We start from the raw sequence: 22284 nt of genomic DNA, 5'->3' as shown, positions 1-22284 counted from the left end.
TCCTCATTCCATCTCTTCTTCCTAAAAGCACATAACTTTACACTCAGCAATAATGAAATGACATCCTCATTTTCAACTGAAAACTCTAATCTATTCAAATTCTCTTGTAACAACAACAAATCAGAAGTTCCTGAAATTGCTTTTCCAAATTTAGCATCATCAGCAGACAAGTGAATTTCTTTTTTCACATCCTGAACTATATTCATTAATATTTAAATTAATTAAAACTGATAGAGACTGCACAACTCGCAGTCTCTATCAGTCAGCCATTCCTGTACCCATGCTATCAAATGGCTATTCATCTCTCCTGCTTATTTTCAAATATTTTATCATGTGGTACTTTATCAAATGTTTTAGCAAAATCCAGAGAAACCACTGCATAAGCATCTCCTCTGTGCATGCAAAACATTTTGTGCACAAGTTTTCAGTCTCAAACTCAATATGTCTGCTAATGAATGGAATATGAGTCCCTGCCTCCCTGGAGGTCTCTCTCTCCTAGTAATAATAATAATACTATTCTCATATTAATGTTTCCTTTTTTGTCTAGATGTAACCTGTAAAACTGCAAGCACTAAATAAATTTGCTTCAATATGCATAGCTACAAAAATTCATAACCATTTGCACGAGTTCAAGTGACTGTATGGTCTAGACAGTAGACACTCTAAACCAATATGCCTCTCCAGTTTGTTGATGTCAGCATCAGTTCACCCAGATGATGCAGGCTAAAAGAAACTAATTGAAGTGTAGTAGGTTGGAATGCGTTAGATAATGTTGGAGTGGAGAAATTGGTGAAATCACTAAATAAAATACCCAAATATTATAGGGATCAGTAAGGCCTGAATGACATAAAAATATATAGTTACAGAGATAGAATGCAAAGGGTATTCCATCTTCAGCAGGATAGAGGGAATAGGACAGGATGTGGGATATTGCTATTGATAGCCAAAGAATTTCAGCCGACAAAATTAGAAGTTAAAGAGGATTTTAGGTCTGGGCAGATGGTTTGTTTAAGGCTATCTAATGTGAGATAGAGATCAATAGGACAGAATATATTGTTGGTTGTTTGCCAGATTAGCACAATGATGCAGGCCAAACAATTATTATGGGGGAATATAACTATCAGGGCATGGCAAAACAGAAGTGAAAATTATACAGTTGCTAAGGGATAATTACCTGAAAAGCATGTCATGGAAGGAACCAGGGGGTTTGAGAGAGTTGGATCTAATAATGACATCAGAAGATACAGTAGGTATCTTCCAAAACCAAGATAGACACTCTGTTTCCAGTTTGGAAGAGCGATCAGGTAGTCTTGTTTTGGGAAGTTGCTAAACATGTGGAAATCAAGAAATGGCTATATGTTAAACTATAAAGGTGGTGACAAACTTAGAAGCAGTGGTGTGTTGGTAAATTTTTAACAACCGGCTCGCTTTATGTGACAGTGCGAACTAGAGGTAGAGGGCCCTGCACTGGCAAAGCAAGTGCCCTAAACTAATTATTTTTTATCTTTGAAGGGCATCGCTATTCTATTTCGCACAGGGCCCTGCAAAGTATAGAACTGGGACAGATGTGACCAGGGAAAAAGTGTGTGGACAAGCTGGCATAGAACATTTTGCTATCATGTTTTTAGATTTTTTCACATACTTATCTGTGAGCCTCTTATAGACTGGGGCAATATTCACTAGAAATTACACTATGACGGCAAATTACAATGAAAATTTAAAGGTATTTAATTAACGAATATTTCGCTTCGGTCTGTGGCAGGATACATAGTGAATGTTTTCAAATCCTTTCATGAAACAAGCTGTGATAATAACAAAACTAAACAATAACTCAATATTTATTTTTATTGAAAAATATTTTTCCAAAATTTTTATAATAATTTCCAAAAGAAATTTGATTTTCACTAAAATTTTTCTCCTTTTTCTGGCGTACCCTCATATCCGTGGCCAATCTGTGATTTTTATTTATCGAAGAATTTACGAAAGGTGTAGCGTCCCATTCTTTTAATTCTTTGCCCAGTAAATTAATCGTCATGAAATCAGAAATATGTTCAACCATTAAACTCTTTCTAAGTTTTGAACATATCACGTTCACTAAACTAAAACCTTTTTCAGCTTCTGCACTACTGACTGCTATAGTGTTAATTATTTTTCTAGCTGTTTTAATTGTTATAGGAACTGATTCAGTTTTTTCCTTTATGTTGTCATCCACAAAATCTCGAAAATCATTTTTATTTATCTGGTATTTCAAAATTTCAATTAATTGATCTAATTTTCTTCACCTTCCATCCAAGGTGAAGTTAATTTTTCATAGGGCCATGTGGATTCATCTAGTAAATCGAACAGTTATCTTTATTAGCTTCACTGGGTACAAGTCGCAAATTCATAAAATAAATAATTTTGTCAAGCAATTTTTCTTTGGAAAGTTACATTATTTTTGTGTCGTTATAAAATGGAATATCTTTATATTTGTCAGATTCCATTAACTCATTAATTTGTTGCTCATGCTTTCCATGATTGATTTTAAGAAGTTCAAAAGCACATATTGTATGCTTTATTAACTTTTGAGCTTTGGTTAAATTTGTTTTTCGGGATCGAAGGCCGATTGAAAGTAAAGAAAATTCTTCGAGAATATCTATCATTAGAGCCAGATCTTTAAAAAAATTTATATTTGTTAATCTTTTTGTCATACTGGAATAAACTGCAGACTGAGCAAAATGCTGATACAAAGCAGGATATGCTCACCATACTCTTTTAGCAGATCACAAACTATATGCGGCCCATCGCGGCCCGAGAACTCACCCAATTTTAATAATCTCTATATCGAGTTCTTTCGCTAGAGCTGCAAGTTCTATTTGATTTTTATTTGACTGGTGATAAATTGAATAAATTTTATCTAAAAATATTTTTGAATGATTTGTTTGTTTTACATCAGCAATTGAATTGTCAAGTGCTAGCTAAAGCCTATGATTTAAATAAAGCCAAACAATAATTTTTGGAAATTTTTCCATTAATTTGGTAGCCACTCAAGACTTCCTCCCCAGCATTGTACTGGCACTGTCAGAACAAAAAGCTATTAAATTAGCTTGTAAATATTCATAATCAAAACCAAATTGATTCAATGTGGACATGAAAATATTTTCTGCAACTGGATTGGAGATGGATGGTACACTACATTGTAAATGGATTGCTAAAGTACTTCTTTTCGAAATTGTGGACGCTTCATCAATTATAATACAAATTTTAGAATTATCGTTGATCACATTTTAAAATATTTTTATTCTAATTTCATTTGCAATATGCCCTGCAATATTTGTAGCACTACATCGCATATGTAAACAATTTCCTATGTGAACATCGTTTTTTGTTTGCAATTCTGGTGCCCCTTCAATATCAGCTAAGGGTCTATTTCGTTTTATTAAACTATACACAGTGTTAAATATTTTCACAGTAAATTCAATCAGTTTAGAATTTATTTTTTCTATTAAATTTGGTATAGCATTATTGGCTGATTTACTAAATAAATCCTGTACAAGACTATGTGATTTTCCTAAAGAAGTCTGTCTAGAATATTTATTATTTTGGGACAATCAAATACCTACTCCATTGTTTTGATACATGCACATGTTTCTCTGCAGATACTCCAATGTCCTAAATTTCCAACTTTGAAACAATCTTTGCATCCCAATTTTCCTTCCTTTATATCAAGCCATTTATACTGTTCTAAAAAAGTTATTTCTTCAGTTGTTTGCGGATGATGCGAAACTGGGAATTATTATTAGTATTAGTATAGATGTGGTAACCCTGCAAGAGGATTTGAATAAGCTAGATAGATGGGCAAATGAATGGGGGCTTCGGTTTAATGCAGCAAAATGTAAGGTCTTGAGGTTTGGGAAACATCGATGGGACACTGCATATTCTATGGGAGGAGTTATACTGGAGAAAGTAGGGGAGACAAGAGATCTGGAGTTGATGATTGATAGAAACCTGAAATTTAGGGGACATATTGCAAAGGTAGCGAAGGTAACACAGAGGATTGCTGCAATAATGAGAAGGACACTGACCTGCAGAGATAAAAGAGTTATCATTCCGTTGTATAAGACTCTGATCAGACCACACTTAGACTATTGTTCTCAGATTTGGTCCCCAGGATTTGAAGGGGATAAATTAACTGTGGAAAGAGTACAAAGGCAGATAACAAAGATAGTTTCAGGACTGTACAATGTTAGTTATGAGGATCGGCTGAGGGAATGTGGACTGCAGAGTTTGGTGGATAGAAGAAGGAGAGGTGATATGATTGAGACTTTTAAACTGTTGAGAGGTAGTCACAGGGCTGACACTGGGGAGTTCTTTTGCTTGGTTGAATAGAGGGAAGGAGTGATGACAAGAGGCCATCCCTGGAAGTTATGAAAGAAAACCATGAGCAAGAGGGTGAGGAGTGGTTTCTTTTCATGGAGGGTGGTTGAACCATGGAATGCATTGCCTGATGGAGTGGTGAGAGTGAGAACGGAATATGAGTTTAAGGAGTGGTATGATAGACTTTGTGTTCTTAGGGGGGAGACCTCCACTGGATGAGTCTTGATAGACTTTGTGTTTCTTAGGAAGGACCTCCACGATGAGTCTTCTGACTCAATGGGGGCCTGGATAATAATAATAATAATAATAATAATAATAATTGTTTTTCACACCAACAATCCGGAAGAGAAGGATTAGATTTTTCTCGTAATAAGGAATTTTCATTATCGTCACAGATCGAATCTCCTACAATATTTGAAGAATTTGATTCTCCACAAAGATCTATAGTATATTCAGATGTCTTTGTTTCTGCTTCTTCAAATTTTGTCCTTTTAATGTTTAAGAAGTTTCGTAAATCGCTTTGCCTCTTCGACATTTTGAATAGCAAGGGCTGGAAAAAAAATTTTCTTAACATATTTCTAATGGAAAGCCATTATGTTGTTCTTACATACATTTAAAAAAAATTAGAAAAATATTTATTGTTGCTTATTTCTATTTCATTTTTTCAACTAACAGCTATCCGCTTTTTTGACCGCAAAACTCTAACCCTGATTAAAATTATTTTAATTATAAACAAAACAAAAAAAATGAAATAAAAACATATAAAGAAAATTTTCCTATATTACCTACAACTTACCTATTCTATAACCTATTATAAGATAGGTAAGTTGGTATATTTGGTACATTATAGGTATATACCAATATACCTATAACTTACCTACAATGATTATTATTATTATGTATTAGCAAATAAAATCCTGAACAAAATTAAAAAATGTAACACTAATATTACCACTCGTTTATGACTGGCACAATTATACACTACGAGTAGTCGATCAAATGACCAAGGACTGTAGCCGTCGCGATGAATTTTTATATTTATCAATAGTGCAACACGTTCAAAGAATGAAAACAGAAAGATTACCAAAACAAGCCTTAAAGTACAAACCATTAGGAAAAAGAAAACCAGGACGTCCTCTTAAACGATTCAACGATGACTTCTAAGGCCGGAACAGGCCATGCTAGGCCTAAATCCTTGATACGTATGATGATGATGATGATGATGATCAATAGTGCAACAATGTTGCATTTCCAGGAACTTAATGTTGCAAGTTCTTGGAAATTTGTCAAAAAATAAGGCATTATTGTTTATTCAAATGCCCAGTACAGGAATTTTGATAATGTGTTTGTGTTTTGTGAATTCTCCTTTATGCATTTATTTTTGATGATAATAATAATAATAATACATGTAAGTGTTTATTATACAATTTCAAAATATTTACGAGAAAAAGTATATACTGTCATTCATCCTTTCATAAAGAATTTTAATAACCGACTCGCCCGACTTAAAAACATTAACAACCAGCTCGCTAAATTTGAAAAATTTTTAAAAACCGGCTCGCGCAAGCCTGTGCTAACACACCAGTGCTTAGAAGGCATTGATGGAGCAGTGCAATGACTTGAGAAGGTACAAGGAAAGAATATGTATTGCATGGGAACTGGTCAGGGATTGTTTGCGAGAAGCAATATTGCACTGCACACTCACAGTCAGCAGGATAAACCAAGGTTGGTTAAGTTGATTGGTAGTGATATAAAAAAGAAATAATAAAACATTGTGAAAGGGATATAAAGAAAAAGGGTGATTGGCATACCCATGAACAGTAAAAAGTGCAACAAGAATGGTAACTAGTATTGTATGGTAGGTTAAATCAGATTATGACAGAAAATTAGCTAACCATGCCTAATTATATCCAAAAGAGTTTTTTCATTATGTAGCAAATAATAGGAAAAATTACTATGGAAGGATTGATTTAATCAATGCTGATGGTAAGAAGGTGACAGAGGCAAAAGAAATAGTTTATTTCCTGAGTGATCATCTTGTCAAGGAGTGTCAAAATCTCTAGGTGAAGATTTTTCAGTTGCTGATGTGACATAGACTTGAGGTACATGAACAGAATGTGCTCAGTATATTGAAAAATAGATCAGTGGGACTGGATGACATGTCAGCCTGTGTACCACGTTAGTATGCAGGAGAATTAGCATTGCCTCTGATGAATTGTTCAATCTGAGTCTCAACTCTGGCAAGGTTACAGGGTAGTAGAAAGAGGGCAAGACAGTTCTCTCACAAAAAGGTGGCTTCAAGACAGAAGTAGCAAATTACAGACCAATTAATATCTCAGAAGTGGTGGTTAAAGTTTTGAAAAAATTAGTTAAAAGTAAAATCTAGAAGTGGGTGGATAGCAATACAATGCTGTATGGTGGACAAAATGGATTTGAAAAAGGTTGGTTCAGCCTTAGTAATTTACTCACATTTTATAATAAGAGTGACAGCAGAATTAGATAAGGGAAATGGCTACATCATGATACTGCTGGACTCTAAATTAAATTATATTCTTGGTTTAATCCTTTATCGAAGTGTAAGCAAAAAAGTTTGCGCATGAAGTATCTTCACAATTGGACTACTTTTATATAGAGGTTAATGACTTCACATCAATTGCCTTAATATCCCATAATGCAAAGCATACATCCTTTCAGGTGTATATAGTGCAATGCATTATGAGAAGGGCCACTACCCACACCGTTTTCGAACTTAATTGAGGTCTCATCAATGGGAGCCAGATCCAGAAGGGATACAAAGGTTGAAGTAATGCAGAAGTCATTAGAGCCTCTATATATAAGTAGCCCAGTAGTTAAGATAATTCATGCACAAAATTCCTTACATTTGGATAAAGGATTAAACCAAGAATATAATTTCTTGGCATCTTTAATTTATAGTATAACCAAGTTAATAAACTTTCAACTACTGAACTTTGCAAAGGCATTCGTCAGAATACCACATGGAAACTATTACAATAGTTGGAGAAAATGGTAATTATTATTATTATTATTATTATTCAGGCCTCCATGGAGTCAAAAGACTCATCGTGGGAGGTCCTTCCTAAGAACATAAAGTCTGTCATGACTCATCGAGGGAGGTACCCCCCCCCCAAGAAACACAAAATCTATCATACCACTCCTTAAACTCATTGACCGTTCTCGCCCTCACCACTCTATCAGGCAATGCATCCATGGCTCAACCACCCTCCATGCAAAGAAACCACTCCTCACCCTCTTGCTCACAGTTTCCTTTCGTAACTTCCAGGGATGGCCTCTTGTCATCACTCCTTCCCGCTGTTCAACCAAGCGAAAGAACTCCCCAGTGTCAACCCTGTAACCACCTCTCAACAGTTTAAAAGTCTCAATCATATCACCTCTCCTTCTTCTATCCACCAAACTCTGCAGTCCACATTCCCTCAGCCGATAAAAATTCTTCTAGTCAGCGACTAGATTTGAACCACCAAATCCTTTCTTCGTGCGGTCAAGCGCCATAGAGTGCAAACGCCACTTCTACTGAGCTACACATGCTTTCAATGGATAATGGATATGAAGCTAGAGTCATGGATTGAGGTGACTGAGAGACAGAAACCAGAGAGTAGTATATGGTGGAGCAGGATCTAGGCTAATCAGGGTGACCGGTGGAGTGCCTCATGTTCTGTACTAGGGCCACTACTCTTTAATTTGTATAATTAATGATATACAGAAGGATTTAAAGGATCAGTTGTTTACTGATGATACAAAACTTGGGAGGGCAACAGTTGATAAAGATGATGTAGATATCCTGCAGGATGATTTAAATAAATTAGCATTGTAGGAGAAGGGTAATGAATATGAATTTAATGTTGCAAAATATAAGGTTAAGCACTTTGATTTAAAAAATTGCATCTGTATATCACATTCATGGTACTGGATAGCGAATGTGTATGATAGAGAAGTGTCTCAAAAAAGCTGCATATCATAGTGCTGCTATGATAAGAAGCACTGTAACATGTAGGGTTCTTATCTTGGGCCACTGCTGTTTAACTTGTTTGTAAATGATATATCATGTGGACTGACTGAGGATCTTCAGTTATTTGCTGATAATGCAAAGTTGAGAAGAATTATAAGTAGCACTGCTGAAACTGAATCTCGTCAGGAAGATTTGAATAGACTTTTTACTTAGACAAAACAGTGGGATTGTAGTTTTAATATCAATAAATTCAAGGTGTGCATTTTGGAGTGCAAAAATATAAGGCTGTGTACTATATCGATGGTGCCATACTGCAGGAAGTGGATGAGATTAGAGATCTGAGAGTGATGGTTGACAGTAGACTGAAGTTTAGAGGGCATATTGCTAGGGTTTTAAAGGTTGCACATCGTAGAGATTAAAAGAATTGCAGAGTTTGGTGGAGAGGCATAAAATAGGTGTCAGTGATGGGAATTTCATCAAATTAATATAGAGGAGATTATAAAAAGAGTAGAAGGTGAGAGGGAAAGAACAAGAAGCCATCCCTGGATATTATTATTATTCAGGCCTCCATGCAGTCAAAAGACTCATTGTGAGAGGTCCTTCCAAGGAAACACGAAGTCTCTCATACTACTCCTTGAACTCATTGACCATTCTTGCCCTCACCACTCTATCAGGCACTACATTCCACGGTTCAACCACACTCCATGCAAAGAAACCACTCCTCACTCTCTTGCTCACAGCTTCCTTTTGTAACTTCCAGGGATGGCTCTTGTTATCATTGATGTTCCACCAAGAGAAAGAACTACCCAGTGTCAACCCTGTAACTATCTCTCAACAGTTTAAAAGTCTCAATCATATCACCTCTCCTTTTTCTATCTACCAAACTCTGCAATCCACATTCCCTCAGCCGATCCTCATAACTAACATTGTACAGTCCTGAAACCATCTTTGTTATCCACCTCTGTATCCCTTTCCACAGTAAATGTATCCCCTTCAAATCCTGGGGACCAAATTTGAGAAGAATAGTCTAAGTGTGGTCTGATCTGAGTCTTCAGCATTGTTCTCAATATTGCAGCAATTCTTTGGGTCACCTTCACCACCTTTGCAATATGTTCTCTGAATTTCAGGTTTCTATCAATCATCATCCCCAGATCTCTATCTCCCCTACTTCCTCCAGTACAGCTCCTCCAATCAAGTATGCAGCCTCCCATCGATGTATCCCGAACTTCAAGACTTAACATTTTTCTGCATTAAACTGACATCCCCATTCAATTACCCATCTGTGCAGTTTATTCAAATTCTCTTGCATTGCTACCACATCTGCACTATTACTAATAACCTTTCCCAGCTTTACATCATCTGCAAACAACTGAATATCTCGCAATCCACTGACAATGTCATTGATATAAAGGTTAAACAATACAGGTCCCATTACTGAGCCCTGTAGAACCCCACTTGTAACCTTGTGCCTCCTTGAAAAATTCCCCATCATACACAACTCTCTGATAGGAGAGTTGTGTATGATGGGGAATCCTGAATCCAATCCTGAATCCAGTTGACTAACCCAACATTAAATCCATATGCTGCAACTTAAATATCAGCTTATCATGTGGCACCTTGTCAAATGCCTTTGTAAAACACAAAAAGAAATGCAGTATATGGCTTTCCCTCATCAACTGCTCTTGTCACTTTATTATGAAAGGCAATCAAATTACTAAAGCAAGAGTGGCCCTTAACAAATCCATGTTGACTCTCACAGATAACGTTACCCTTATCTGCTCAGCACTGTATATGGTCCCTCACTAATTTCTCCAAAATCTTAACTACTGATGAAACACAGTGTTCACTGAACAACTCCACCTATGTCCCTCTGCATCAGTCACTCTATTCTCATTTTCATCTCACAATGTCATTCACAATCATTTCTCCTTCTTCTGGCCACATAGCTAAAAAATTCCCCAGGATTTTCTTTGGATTTCAGTGCCAATCTCTTCTTATATTCCAGTTTCACCTTCATTATCACACCAGTCACCCTCCTGGCCTGAGTCTTATATTCTTCATGCATCTGCACTCCACCTCTCTCCTTATATCTCTTCCATAACCTCTTTTTGACCTGCCGTTCCTGTTTGATATTGTTTGCCATCCACTTCACACCAAACTGTGTCCTCTTCTTCACTCATGGAATACAGCATACTATTGCTGCTAACAAATATTCCTTCACAATTTCCCAAGCACGATTGATATCCCGGCATTCCAATTCCACCCTCCATGTAACTGCTGTAAGTTGATATCTAAGACTATTATAATCACCCACCTTATAATTCCAGATACGCTTTCTTTTCTTTGATACTCCTGCATGTCTATTCATCTTCCAAGTTAAAACCACATGGTTACTCTCTAACTTGGGGGGGGGGGGATGTCATCTCAGTTATTATCAGCTCTTCTGATGCTATGACCCAATCTAAAACTCTTATAACTCTATTACATGTTTTCTAAGTCATTTGTCCCTCAAGAATTCTAGAAATTCCATTCTTTTATTACCACATGCATTTTCCTCTTCCCAACTTATACTGCTGTAGTTAAAATCTCCTATAACAAGCATTCATTGTATCAAGGTGTGGTGAAGAAGGATGTGTGTGTGGCTTATGGCATGGAACACATCACCAGAAAACATTTTGAATGCTAAGAGCATCAAAGATTTTAAGATTCAATACAATAAATATGTTGTTAGTTGAATGTGTTGAACCTTCCATGATGAGTCTACGGATTCAATGCAGGTTTATTATAATGATAATAATAATATATAAACATTCTTGTATCCTAAAAAAATTAAAGTCAAATATATAGACATAAAAGCTAAAAAGCCATTATGTGTTTTTTTTTATTTCTAAGAAAAATTTTAAAATGTTTTTTGAAAAAGCAACTTTATTTATAGCACTTCCATGCCAGTGGTCAAAATTATCTGAGTTTAAATTTCCGTACAGGATGTCACATGCATTTATGAGTTCCCCCCCTCACCGAAAGTACTCGAGCTAGTATTTCATACAGAAAACCAATAATCACATAAAATAATACTTTATGCGATTAATGGTTTTCTAAAGAATTTCTTCTTTATCATACTGCACATATACTTATAGACAAACACTTACCTGTTTAGCAGTTATCTGTTCTGAGAGAACCTTTGATGAAGTTAATACACTGCAGCCTGTTTCATCTTCTAGAATGTTACCCTAAAAATAATATCATATTAAATTATTAGAGGGGGAATAAGAAAGATGATATCAGGCCTATACAATGTTTGTGATGAAGATAGGCTTAGAAAATGTAGAGTGTAGACGTTGGTAGATAAAAGAAGGAGAGGTGATATGATTGAGACTTTTTAACTGTTGAGAGGTAGTTATAGGGTTGACAGGAGATCTTTGTTTAGTGGAACAGGGGGAAAGGGGTGAGGACAAGGGGGGGCCATCCCTGGAAATTACAAATGGAAGTTTTAAGCAAGAGGGTAAGGAGCTGCTTTTTTTTTTTTTTTTTTTTTTTTTTTTTTTGCATTTCGCATGGTTGAACTGTGGAATACATTGCTGCTAGAGTGATGAAAGCACAGATGGTCAATGAGTTCAAGGAGTGGTATGACAGACTTCGTGTTTTCTAGAGTGGGCCCACTATGGGTCTTGTGACTCCATGGAGACCTGAATAATAATAATAATAATAACAATAATCATAATAATAATAATAATTATTATTATTATTATAATTAGTGAATGAAGATGATAACTAGCAATAATGTAAAAATCTTAAAAGAAAGATTAAAAAAAAAAAAACAACTAAGCAGTATGATTTGGATGGGATATTCAGTTGTTTGCAGATGATGCAAAGTTGGGGCAAACTATGAAGAGTAGTGAAGATGTTGTGGCCTTACAAGAAGACTTGAATAAATTGAGTGATTGTGCACGGAAATGGGGATGTGAGTTCAATGTTGCAAAATGTAAGGTTAAATTGGGAAAACAAAGATGGGATGCAGCATTTATGCTTGGTGAGGATATATTGTTGAATAAGATTTTAAGGAGGAAATAAGAGCTCGTTGGGGGGATAAGGATTTGAAATTTAGGGGACACAGCCAAAATTGCAAAGACAACACAAAGGCTTCTGGGAATGATGCAGAGGACACTGACTTGTAGAAGTAGGGAGATTCTTGTTCCGTTGTATAAGGCTTTGATAGGCGCACATGGACTATTGTGCCCAGATTTGTCCAGCTGGTTTTCAGAAGGATGAAGAGATGTTGGAAAGGATCCAAAGGCTAAGTAAGTTTCTGACCTCTGGAATGTCGAGTATGAGGAAAGATTGAGAAGATGTAATTTGCAGAGTCTGGTGGATAGGAGGAAGAGGGGGAGATATGATACAGACCTACAAGTTGGTAAGGGGTTGTTATAGGATTGATGCTGGAGACGTGCTACAGAAAATAGTGTGAGTTCGGGGAAGAACATAGAGGTCATCCCTGGAAACTGTATAAAGAGAGTGTATGGAAGTGAGAGGCAGGTTTTTTTCATGCAGAGTTGTAAATGATTGGAATGCCTTGCCTGAGAAGTGTGGTGTCTGCAAGGAGTTTCAATGTGTTCAAGGCACGGTATGATGAGCTGTGTGTGTGATAAAAGGACCTCCCAGATGAGTCTTTGACTCCATGAGGTCTTGGGGTAATAATAATAATAATTGTAACTACAGTCAATTTTCATCACTATTCTGAAACCACCAGTTTGCTTATTATTATTAGAATAACAAACTCTTGTGTCAAAAGATTGATCATGGGAGGCCTCATTCCAAAGGCAACACATCTATCATAATGAACCCAAAATTCATTCACTTCTAGCATTCACATCATTCACAAAACATAATTCTAACAATACATCATTCCACTCACTCATCCACCATCATGTTAAAAAAATATATATTTATCATGTTACTTTTCACAACACCTTTACACACCTACCAGGAGAGCAAACAGGAGGCTATCTAGCCTCCTGTTTGCTCTCCACCATCATGTTAAAAAAATATATATTTATCATGTTACTTTTCACAACACCTTTACACACCTACCAGGAGAGCAAACAGGAGGCTATCTAGCCTCCTGTTTGCTCTCCTTCCACTAATCATTATCCTTTTGTATTAATCGAGTAAAATCTCTTTGCCAACTTCAATGTCTCTATTGTATCATTATTTTTCTATCTATTACTAAACTGCAATTTGCATTTCCTTAACCTCTCCCAAAACAAAAATTTGAGAGTCGTGATATTGGCTTAATCACATATCTCTGAATCCTCTTCAGAGTTTTTACATAACAATAGAAACTAGGTAACCAAATCTGAGAAGAAAAGCTGATGATCTGATTAATCCCTTGTATTATCGCAGCCGCCACCAAATCTACGTCTGTGCTCATCATAGTAGGAAGGCAATGTGTTGCTTTCCCAACATTTTGCCAATTCAGTGAACAGTTCTGTACCTCTGCACTCCAAAGTGTAAAACTTAACACAATGCTAACTTTATAACTGCAAAACCTCATCTAAGCTAAGTCTATTTAAGTCTTTTAGAAGCGAGTTAACAAGATCATTGTTAACACTTACAATTCCCCAACTTTGCATCCTCAGCAAACACATGAATATATCCAATCAACACATACAGAAATATCATTAACAAATAAACTAAATAATAGGGACTTGAAACTTACGCTGAGTGGATTACTGAAATCATCTTAACTGGAATAAAGGCATTCATTTCTCACTTCGTTTTCAAGTTATACATCTCGATCATTTTCTCTCCTACTCCACCTCCTACCACTCATGTCCACTATACTCTGCAAATTGCATTTCCTCAATCTTTCTTCACATCCAACATTCCGGAAACCACTTATATAATTGTTTCTAGACCCTTTCTGATGTTTTTCGGACTTTCCCCTGTTGCAAGACTGTGGGTAAATAGGCACGTCATGGCTGCCATAAATTCCATAGACCATTCTATTAAGACATGTGGTAACATCCTTATCATCAAGTTTATTTAATTCCTTATATACTTCCCACTTGTCAGTCCATTTATTTTAGAAATTATGGACTTTACAACCATCTTATAAATAACTATTTTAATTTCCCAGCGTTTAGACCTTCATATTAAGGTCATCATCTGGAGTGTATACAAATATACAAGGAAAAGCTGAGTTACATTACAGTAAGCTAAAGAAACAATGATTTGATCACCGGTTATTCTACTGCATGACCTCTAGTGAAAAAAAAAAGGATACAGATAACATTACAAATTAATTAATTATTTAGAAACTACATTAGGTACAAAAACTTTAGCCTTTTATGATAAAGTTACAAGAGCATTAGATGAGGGAAAGGAATATACTGCCATTTTCTTAGACTTAGCAAAGGCATTTGACAGGGTGCCACATGATAACTGATATTTAAGTAGCAGCACATGGGTCTGGATGTCAGATTGGACAACTGGATTCATGATTGTCTGTCCGATAGGTATCAGAGAGTTGTGTATGTTGGGGCAGTTTCAAGGAAGCAGAGGGCTACAAGTGGGGTCCCACAGGGCTCAGTACTGGGACCTATATTGTTTAACCTTTCTATCAATTACATTGTCAGTGGATTGCAAGTGGATATTCAGTTGTTTGCAGATGATACGAAGCTGGGAAGGATTATTAGTAATAGTGCAGATGCGGCAGCCCTGCAAGAGGATTTGAATAAGCTAGATAGATGGGCAAATGATGGGGGTTTCGGTTCAATGCAGCAAAATGTAAGGTCTTGGGGTTTGGGAAACATTGGACATGGGAGGAGTTATACTGGAGGAAGTAGGGGAGACAAGAGATCTGGGGTTGATGATTGATAGAAACCTGAAATTTAGGGGACATATTGCAAAGGTGGTGAAGGTAACACAGAGGATTGCTGCAATAATAGTCACGAAAGGGCTACATGGTGTGTAGTGTTTGTAGAGAGCTCCTGAACATACTTATATGTTCAGGAGCTCTCTACAAACACTACACACCATTTTGAGTAATAATTGGTAAATTTGCTTGAATCTTACATAGTATTATTTAATTTTCATATCTTAGCATGTCTGGGTGATTTTTGTGTGTTTTCTGAGTATTTTAATTAGTAAATTGATAGATATGATTATATGTGCACATGGCCCCCATGAAGAGAAACACAAAGATGGCATCCAGGTCGCCATCTTTGTCTAAAAATTTTAATGTAAAGGATTTGATTCAGTGTACTGTTTGCAAAATGTATGCAGTGAGGAAAGCGGTTGGAATCTGGTTATTGGAGTCTGGTTAAACAACGATAGTACGGTGAATGTGTGCAGAAAGTGTAAGGAAGATGAGGATTTAAAGAGGGTTTTCAGGTCGTGAGGGTGATATCGCTGTTGAAAGTGATAATGTAGAAAATAGTGATATGCAAGGTATGAATGCGAGTGATATTTGCAAGGTAATACCTGATAGCTGTGAGAGTGGCATTGAAAGTGAGAATGAAGGTAAACATACAGAACGAACGAATGAATGAAATAAAGGAAAATAAAAATGATGAGACTGATGCAATGAGTGAGATTGCACTGTTACATGAAGTGATACATAGGGCTAGTCGGCAGCTGGAGCGGTGGCAAAAATGTTTACCGAGCGTACCGACTAATAAACAACAAAAGTATGATAGGAAAAATAAGAGTATGATAGTGAGTGTAAACAAAATGAAAGAGCAATTGTTGTACAGAGATTCATTAGTAAGAGGTGTGATAGTTGAGAATTTAACAAAATCATGCCAGCAAAGGTTGGTCGATTGGTAGAGCCTCTGATACTAATGGCTCAGTTAAGTAAGTTTGAGCGCGGTTAGTAGTTGGAAGGAGATCAATCGTTCGATGCTGTTGGCACACTCCCTCGATGAGTCTTTGGACTCCCTGGAGGTGTCAAATAATAAAATTCAAATACCAACCTAGTGCGAACGTGAAGGATGTAAGAGAGTCAATTAAAATGCAAAAGCAGCGGGTGAAAGAATTGATAGTAGTAACAGGTACAAATGATTTGAAAGGAGACAAAATGGTTATGAGAGAGGATTTGAAGGAATTGCTTGAGGAAGCAAAAGAGAAGAGTGAGAGAGTTAGGATGGTGAGTCTGTTGCCATGCTATGACAGTGAAGAGTATAGAAGGAGGGCCATAATTGCTAATGACTTTATGCATGAATTATGCAGGAGGAGTGGTGTGGAATTTGTGGATGTGTGGAGTGAGTTCGATGGGCGAAAGGATTTATATAAGATGGATAGTTTACATTTGAATGGATTTGGTGTACGGAGACTTGCTTACCTCAGTCCTGAAGATATTTTCAGGCGCAAACTTTGTTTGCTCACACTTGGATAAAGGATTAAACTAAATTTATTATAGTCTAACCAAGTGAAAAATAAACTTTCAACTTGAAAAAGTGATGAATGTAGTGGAAGTGGATGTGCAGAATCAGGGAAACTAGGGTTATTAAGGGGGGGGGGAGTAGATATGCAGGCTTTAGGGAGACAGTTGAGTGTACAAATGTGAGTAATATGCCTGAGGGAGTACAAAAGACAACAAATCAGAATGGGATAGTTAGTATAAGGCATCAAAATAGGGATGGGACAAATGGGCTTCTGCAATTCATGTATACTAATGCTAGAAGTATTAGGAACAAGAAGGAAGAATTTTTGGCCTTGGTTGGCCCTTCCAGGCCACAGGTTATTGGCATTAGTGAAACATGGCTTACAAAAGATGATATAATAAATTTAGTTTAATCCTTTATCCAAGTGTGAGCAAACAAAGTATGCGCCTGAAAGTATCTTCAGGACTGGGTTAAGGTGGTACACACCAGGGCAACTCGTTGCAAAGGTGGAGCAAGCTACCAACACTCCTATCTCAGTATCTCCTATAATGCAAAACACATCTCCTTGCGGATATGTTTAATGTTATGCATTAAGGGAAGGGCCACTACCCAGACTAGTTTCGACCTTTATTGAGGTCTCTTCAGTGGGAGGCAGGCCCAAGTGGAGATATCAAGCAGAAGCAGGTCATCTCCACCTATAGGAATTGCCAATTGGTGTGCCACCCTTTTTTAATAATTTACTCTGGATTTAGAGAAAGATGTTGAAAGTTTATTTTTCACTTGGTTAGAGTATAATACATTTAGTTTAATCTTTTATCCAAGTGTGAGCAAACAAAGTTTGCGCCTGAAAGTATCTTCAGGACTGGGTTAAGGTGGTACACACCAGGGCAACTCGTTGCAAAGGTGGAGCAAGATACCAACACTCCTATCTCAGTATCTCAGTACTCCTATCTCAGTACTTTCAGGCGCAAACTTTGTTTGCTCACACTTGGATAAAGTATTAAACTAAATTTATTATACTCTAACCAAGTGAAAAATAAACTTTCAAAAGATGATATAGTTAGTGGGATTGAATGTGAGGGTTATGGTGTGTTCAGGAGTGACAGGGAGAATAAAATGGTGGGGTGGAGTGTTATTGATGTTAGCTGATGAGCTACAGACAAGGAGAATAGAAGTTGAACTACAGGATAGAGAAAAGAGCACATTTGAGGCTATTTGGTGGGAGATTGAGGCTAGCAGAACAAAATATACAATTGGGTGCTACTATAGACCAGGTGATGGAATAGATGGTGGAGACAGTATGCATAAGCATATAGAAGAAATGAGTGGAAGGAGGGTAATTATTATGGGAGATTTCAACTATGGTAACATTGATTGGAAGGAGGAGAGGACACATGTGAGGAAGGAATTGGATTTTATGTGGTTATTAAGGGATAACTATCTGCGACAACATGTAATGGAAAATACTAGGGGTCAGAGACTGCTTGACCTAGTAATTGCATCTGAAAATTTGGCTGTAATGATGTGGAATTATCGGGCTGATAAGTATGACAACCTTAGGTATTTGATTGGTTCAGTGCCATGGCACGTAAAACTGCAAGGGCTAGATGTTGATAGTGCATGGAAGGCAGTTAAGAAGTGTTTGCATAAGGTAATGGCTGACTGTATACCTAGATTCTGAATAATAAATCAAGTAGGGGTTAAATGGATGAATAACACCATTAAGCTTGAGCTGCAAAAAAAAGAAACAACTATGGAGGGAATTTAAGGAGAAAGGTGACCTGCAGGCACATGAACGGTATAAAGCTCAGGCCAGAGGGGTAACAAGTGTGGTAAGGAAAGCAAAAACGGATTATGAAAGAACATTAGACATGCAGGCTAAAGAGAATCCCAAACAGTTTTTTTCGATATGTTGCAAGTAAAAGAAAAAATGTATATGGCAGAATGATTTTAAAGAATGCCGATTGTAGGGAGGTAACCGAATCAGTTGATATAGTTGAATTACTGAGCGAGTACCTCGCAAGAGTATATCATCCAGGTGAAGACATTGCAGCAATGAATGAATCACTAGATTATATGAGAATTGTGGTGAATGAAGTGGAGATGAATAGTCTATTACAAAACCACAATGTCAATACATCTGTGGGATTGGATGGTATACCAGCTAGTGTCGTACATGAAGCGGCTAAAGAAGCGTCACTGCCCTTGACCATTTTGTTTAATTTGAGTCTCGGGTCCGGGTTAGTTCCAAAGGGGAGGAAAGAGGGGAAAATAGTTCCAATGCATAAAGGAAGTTCCAAGAGTGCTGCTGTTACTTTCCGACCTATCAGAATATCAGGAATCGTTGTCAAGGTCTTGGAGAAATTAGTCAAGAGAAAAATACAGGATTGGATAGATGAAAATGGGATACTGTATAGGGGACAACATGGTTTTGTGAAAGGTGGATCATGCCTCAGTAACTTGCTCACATTTTATAACACAGTGATGGCTGAACTGGATAAGGGTAATGGGTTTACAGTGATTCTACAGGACCTTGATAAGGCCTTTGACAGGATACTACATGGGATTCTAATCAGTAAACTGCAGCAATAGGGATGGATAGGGCTGGTGAGATGGATAGGAGGGTGGTTGATGGAGAGATATCAGAAAGTGGTTTATTCAAGAGATTTATTCATTTTATTCTAAAAGATGGCCTATGACTAGTGGTGTGCCACAGGGTTCTGTTCTTAGCCAACTACTTTTCAATTTGTACATTAACGATATAGGAAAGCATCTGAGAGGAAGTGTTCACTTGTTTGCTGATGATGCAAAGTTGGGTAGAGCAATAGTGAATGCACAGGATGTCAAAATTTTTCAAGATAATTTGGATAGTTTGGAGGACCGGGCTAAGGCAAATGGATGTCAATTTAATGTGGCAAAGTGTAAGGTTGGAGTGAAAAGATTAAAAGCAGTATATCACATTGGCGGAACCGTACTCCAGGAGATTGATGAGGCCAGGGATTTGGGAGTGTTGGTGGATAGGGAGTTGAAGTTTATGGGGCACATTACAAAAGTGGCTAAATCAGCTCATCAAATCACTTGGTTGCTGAAAAATACTTTAGCAAGCAGAGACAAACAAATTATTGTTCCTCTGTATCGAGCCTTGATAAGACCCCATCTAGACTACTGTGCCCAGATATGGGCATCAGGGTTTCTTCTTGATGGGGGAGGTGGAGAGGATCCAGAGACGAGTGACCAAGATGATAGCAGGTCTATGGAATGAACCTTATGAAAACAGGTTGAAGATTTGTGGGTTGCAGAAATTGGTTGATAGGCGGAAAAGGGGTGATATGATTGAGACATTCAAATTACTGAAGGGTTTCTATAAGATTAATTCAGAAGATATTTTTGAGAATAGAATTGGTGGTGATAGGACTAGGTGCAATACATGGAAGTTGGGCAAGAACGTGGTTAACAAGGTTGTTAGAGCTAGGTTTTTTCCTTGGAGAGTGGTGAATGAGTGGAATAAGCTGCCAATGTCTGTTGTGGGTGCCATGACTGTGAATGAGTTCAAGGCGAGGTATGATAGATACTGTGTGAATGTTGAATAGTTGTTCTTGACGAGATGTTAGGGCCTCCCTCGATGAGTCTGTTGACTCCCTGCATTGCCCGTAATAATAATAATAATAATAATAATGAGAAGGACGCTGACCTGCAGAGATAAAACAGTTATCATTCCGTTGTATAAGACCCTGATCAGACCACACTTGGACTATTGTTCTCAAAATTGATCCCCAAGATTTGAAGGGGATAAATTAACTGTGGAAAGGGTACAAAGGCAGATAACAAAGATGGTTTTCAGGATTGTACAATGATAGTTATGAGGATCGGCTGAGGGAATGTGGACTGCAGAGTTTGGTGGATAGAAGAAGGAGAGGTGATATGATTGAGACTTTTAAACTATTGAGAGGTGGTAACAGGGTTGACACTAGGAAGTTCTTTCACTTGGTTGAACAGCGGGAAGGAGTGATGATAAGAGGCCATCCCTAGAAGTTATGATACGAAAGGAAACTGTGAGTAAGAGAGTGAGGAGTGGTTTCTTTGCATGGTGGGTGGTTGAACCATGGAATGCATTGCCTGATGGAGTGGTATGATAGACTTTGTGTTTCTTAGGAAGGATCTCCCACGATGAGTCTTTTGAATCCATGGAGGGCTGAATAATAATAATAAATAATAATAATAATAATACATCAAAGCGAAAATTCTATTTGAGATAACATGAGAGAAACATTCTTTCTTATAGATAGTTTTCTTACGGTAACAATGATGTCCTATTTTTAACATTACAATTGTTATTTTAGATTTAGGATTCTGGATTATATACAGTCCTGTTTATAGTTAATTCTTAGGGAGAAAGGTTCCATGGGTAGAATATGTGCCTTCCATATGCTTGGGATTTTTAGACCTTCATTATTGTTCAGATTGGGGTGGTTGATAAGAATCTCGCAGGCTTCCTTAAATTTGCGTTCATACCATGCTTTTGTGTGATGTAAACAACTGGTGCTTTTCCAGTCAATTCTATGTAAAGCGCTCGGGGCATGATCAGACAGGCCAGCTTCCCATAGTTATTATATTTAATGTGTCGTTTATGTTCCCTTTGTGTGATAGGAATTGTGCATCCTGTTTCCCCTATATATGGTAGATTACAGGTACAATAAATATGGTATACTCTAGGGTGGGCCACCGGAGGGAGTGGGTCTTTGGATGAGTTGGGTAAGCTTTTTAATTTTGCAGGAAGTTAAAGGTGGCTTTGAGGTTGTATTTCTGAAGAAAATTCTGAAGTAACAGTGGAGGAAGGACTGCCAAGAACGAAGACGTGTGACAAGTGTATCTAGAAATGTCTTTCCTTCACTGTTTATCAGAAACCGACACATACTGGCCAATATATACACATAAACTCCTACAACCACCCAACACAAAAAGTAGGCATCATTAATACTCTAAAAAACAGGGCTTTGAAAATCTGCTCCAATGTACAAGCTCTGAAAGATGAACTTAAAGTTATCCGCAATACTTTTCTAAAAAATGGTTACAGCCAAAACACTATTAACAAAATTCTCTACAAGAACTCAATAAAATCATATTTATACTAATGCCAGGAGTATCCGGAATAAGGGAAAGGAATTGGTGGTGCAGATTGCATCAGTCTGGCCAAAAATTATTGGGATCACTGAGACGTGGTTGACAGAAGAGGATATAATAAGTAGGAATAGAAGTCACTGGATACAGCATTTTTCGGCAGCACAGGAAGGGAAAGCATGGTGGTGGACTGCTTATGATAAGTGATGACCTATGCCCTCTAAGAGTGGGGGCTTTGGAAAGCAGTGACACTAATTATTTTGAAAGCATATGGTGTGAGGTAGAGGTGGGCCAGACAGCATATTTAGTGGAGTGTTACTACAGACCCAGGAACACAGAGGGTGAGGACCAGGAGATGTTTAGACAGTTGAGTTTGGCAAGTGCAAAAAGAATGATTGTTATGGGAGATTTTAACTACAGTAGTATAAATTGGGGAAAGGA

At 37.3% G+C, this 22284-nt stretch overlaps 1 protein-coding gene across 1 annotated transcript in view; it reads right to left on the bottom strand.

The window, feature by feature from the left end:
- The window catches only part of LOC150108079 (dynein axonemal heavy chain 3-like), a 1881116-nt gene that overhangs the window by 513800 nt on the left and 1345032 nt on the right, over positions 1 to 22284 (bottom strand). Inside the window, exon 56 of the mRNA XM_090415945.1 lies at positions 11491 to 11571. Within this exon, the coding sequence (XP_090272071.1) occupies positions 11491 to 11571 (81 nt within the window). The remainder of the gene's footprint in view (positions 1 to 11490; positions 11572 to 22284) is intronic.

This window comes from Typopeltis vanoorti, chromosome 3 (assembly GCF_054136105.1).
Source record: "Typopeltis vanoorti isolate ZY-2024b chromosome 3, IOZ_Tvanoo_1.0, whole genome shotgun sequence".
Taxonomy (NCBI): domain Eukaryota; kingdom Metazoa; phylum Arthropoda; class Arachnida; order Uropygi; family Thelyphonidae; genus Typopeltis; species Typopeltis vanoorti.
The sequence above is the reverse complement of the archived record's forward strand: the minus strand, read 5'-3'. Positions and strand labels throughout refer to the sequence as shown.